Source organism: Limulus polyphemus, unplaced genomic scaffold (assembly GCF_000517525.1).
Source record: "Limulus polyphemus unplaced genomic scaffold, Limulus_polyphemus-2.1.2 Scaffold143, whole genome shotgun sequence".
Classification (NCBI taxonomy): domain Eukaryota; kingdom Metazoa; phylum Arthropoda; class Merostomata; order Xiphosura; family Limulidae; genus Limulus; species Limulus polyphemus.
The window spans coordinates 435,159-439,002 of record NW_013665753.1 but is presented as its reverse complement, the minus strand read 5'-3'; the positions used below and the strand labels follow the sequence as shown (position 1 = coordinate 439,002).

Genomic DNA, 3,844 nt, shown 5'->3' with positions numbered 1-3,844 from the left:
CCAACTATGCCCCTACCATGCCTGAACCTAAGGGATAGTCACTGTCGATTCTGACAGTATGGAAGGCCTCAGTGAGAGTACTGATGGATCAGAGCAAAAACATGGGAAGGAGGGACAGGAATAGGAGAGAAAGCTGGAGGATGAGAAACAGTAACAGTCTTGGATTGCAAAAAGATTGGAAACTAGAGAAGAAATGGAGGAGTGTTGGAGCACAGCCTCCACACAAGATTCCATAAACTTGGGACATCCCGAAAAACAGACTGGCAGTTGAAAGAAGCAAAGTGAAGTTCACGTAGATACGAAGTAGGCAAATGCACCTGAAAAAGCAGGGTGTCCCCCCCTAATAATTTCCAACAACGAAGCAACCATGTATGGAGAGACAAAGCTGAAAAAGATACAAGTGCCAACATAGAAAAAAATAAGGGAATGAGTATCCGCCAAAAATCCCACAGGGGAACAGTGGATAGCCTCAGAAAACAGGTGGATAGACAAGAGATAATGTCGCAGAATAGTAAGGGTGTGACGAAGATGTGAGAATTGGACTGGAAAAAGACAAAGAGAAAGGATAGGATTGTATCCTCAAGCCTGAATAAGGTTCCAAAGTCTGAGAGTAAAGAAAGGGAAACTCAGCCTGATGGTAGGCCAAGGCATGTGTGTTTGCCATATTAGGAGGACAAGGCATGCTGGCCTCAGCACAAAGGTAAGAAAGAAACTGATCTACATGGACCTGAATATCTGGGAAGAAAGGGGAGAAACAAAATAATCATATGCTGGGCCAGAATGGAGAAGAAAAGGGGAATAATCATAAGACACAGGAGAAATGGACAAAACGTCACAAATCTGAGACATCATATCCAAGAATGACAAGGTAGATCAATGGCACTGGATTGAGAAGGTGCAGCAAAAGCAGGAGATTCCAAGGGAAAGGAACACCTGTCACAAGGTCAGATGACAGATCAGGCCACATGCATGAACTCCAACTCCTGATGTACTACAGTCAATACCTCCTCAACAGAGAGGAGCCAGATACCACAGAAGCAATCTGTCGAGCATGATCAAGAACTTGCGAATAGACACCAGATGAAGTAACAATAACTTGAACTTACAAGTTTACAATGTAGAAAGGAAGGAAAAAATAATCAAAAGCCATCCACAAACTAAGTAGAGACAAAAGAAAATTTTTTTCTACACATGCGAGTGCCAAATCGTGAAATGATGATTGAACAATCAGTATCGTGAGAGTTAGCTCTGCTAGAAGGGTGTGTTTCACTCCTCTTGGTGGAGAGTTATCGCATGCTCATTTGCATGCTACAGTGCAGCAATACAACATGGAAACACGTGAGTTTAGGTGGGAGCTTCTAGGCCAGTGGTGAGCAAAATCGTGGAAAGCTAATATGTGAGAAGAGGTATGGTACTGTACCAGAAAATGGGATTTTTTATTTTAAGTGAAACAGTACACCAAAATACATGAATATTAAGTATAACCAGAAAGATTACAATTCTGGCAAAACATATAAAAAAGGCTAGGCAGCTATATCAATGTAAATTTTAAACTAGCTTTCATCTTTCAAAAACTTATATGAGTATATTATTAAATTAAATTCTATCACATCCTGGTAACCTAGATTTTTCTTAAGTATAAATGCTTTATTTTGATTAAAGTTACACAAATATTGAAAAACAAATATCTAAGAAATTTATCTTTTAATCAGATATAAAACAAAATTCATCATATTCATGACAAATTCATTCTACTGCTAATTTAATAATAGTATAGGATGCAATTTTGGTTTATTCACAAAACATTATGCATTCAAATAATAATTAATAAACCAAAATTCTGATAATGCTTTTTAGACTAAAAAAATTAGATAAACAGATTTTAACTAGTATAATTAAACTAAAGCTTTTTAAAAATTACTTCTAAGCATGTTCTGATTTCAGATTTACTACATAACACCTTTAACAATACAATTTACTGATATTTTTTAAAATATTTAGTAGTAAGTTTTATAAAATAGTACTCAGTTTAAAAATAATAATAATATCACAGAAGATTTATATAAAACTCTAAAAAATTGTTACAGTTATAAAATAAAAAAACATATATATGTATATAGGTTATTCCAATTCCAACATACCTGTTTAGGTGCAAACCATGTGCAAGATCATCTTTAGTAACTACATTCATCTAATAGCAACATATATATATATCTTAGGTTTTAGTATAATGTTCATATAGGCATGTGAACGTTATGGGGACTGGAATACCAACATCAGGAGATAAGATTTAGTTATCATCACCAGTCAGTCATTCACTTGATATATTCATTTTTATAATTAATCTGTTTCATTAAAAGGAACTATTACCCCACAACAGTCTATGAACATACTCAAAAGGTGAAACTTTGTAGAATGGACGGCAACTGCTTGTTGTAGAGACACAAGTCTTCCATCTTTCATCTTCGGGTAAGTGTGTGTAAGGTGCTGTCGATCTTTATAGTATTCTGGTAAATTGTAGAGAGCATGTTATGATTGGTTGGTTTATCCCTGTTTCTGATTGGAGATGAAATTTCCTTTATATTGAACAAATGGTAGTCATAGGTTACTGACCTCTAATCCGGCATCTCTGTTTAGTGAAGGTTTAATTGTGTTAATATAAAATTAACAAGAAAAACAAGAAAAATTAAAGAATCATTTTATATTAACACAATTAAACTTTCACTAAACAGAGATGCCAGATTAGAGGTGAGTAACCTGTGGCTTCCATTGTTTGAATCTACAGAAAATCTCTCCTCCAATCATAAACAGGAATAAACTAACCAATCATAAAATGCTCTCCACAATCCACCAGAATACTATAAGGACCAACAACACCTTACACACAATGACCCGAAGATGAAAGGCAGAAGACTTTTGAAATGTCGTCCTCTACACTTGTGTCTCTACAACAGGCAGTTGCCATCATTATACAAAGTTTCATCATGAATACTCTGCCTAAACAATCTATCAAAGTATACTCAAAAGGTACTTTAGATATGGGGCATTACATGCTTGAGCATCAATACGTGCACTTAATTTTACTTATTTATCTTTTTTCTTCCATATCTAAGAGTTATTAAGAATAAAGGTTAAACCTAATAAATGTTGTATATTTATCACAGTTGAATCCTATATTTAGAAATATGTCTCTTAATGAATTAAATTTAATCTTTACTACACCGTAGTTTGTGCCCTAGTTTTATGTGAGTTTTTTATGCTCAGTAATTCTGACCTATCTTATGATTTATGGAAATTGAATTAAAAACATGCAAAAATTTTTAAACTGTGTATAACACTTCTCTAATGTTAATAAAATATTCTGATAAAACATTACTTACTTCTGGACCATCAGTTTTGAAATATTCAAACATACAAGACATATTTGTAAGAATTTCTTTGTGAATGGCTCCAATTTCACTCACTATAATTTCTTGGTGTTTTTTCTGTAAATGTTTTTAGTTGTATGTTAAAAAAATACAACAGTTTCATTTTTTGGTATATTTTTTAAAAATAAATTCAGTTATTTATATTTATTTTTTACAGAAACTAACCAGTATTTCTGCTTATATACAGAAAACTAACTTACAAACAATTTGTGAAGAAACATTTTGAAAAAACAAGTATTTTACACTTAACATATGAAATCTTATTTCACCTGTTAAATTATAACTTTCACAAGAATTTATTTTTATAAAAATTCATCTCTGCAAAAACAATTAAATAAAATATATTTTCAATATTCATATAAAAATTAAATGTAAGCTTTATGTGTGTTTGTGTATATATATATATATATATATAT

General features: G+C 32.7%; 1 protein-coding gene across 1 annotated transcript in view; it reads right to left on the bottom strand.

Moving 5' to 3' along the window:
- Positions 1-3,844, bottom strand: part of LOC106474875 (dynein heavy chain 2, axonemal-like) — a 192,529-nt gene that overhangs the window by 177,643 nt on the left and 11,042 nt on the right. Inside the window, exon 7 of the mRNA XM_022380112.1 lies at positions 3,381-3,485. Coding sequence (XP_022235820.1) covers positions 3,381-3,485 — 105 coding nt within the window. The remainder of the gene's footprint in view (positions 1-3,380; positions 3,486-3,844) is intronic.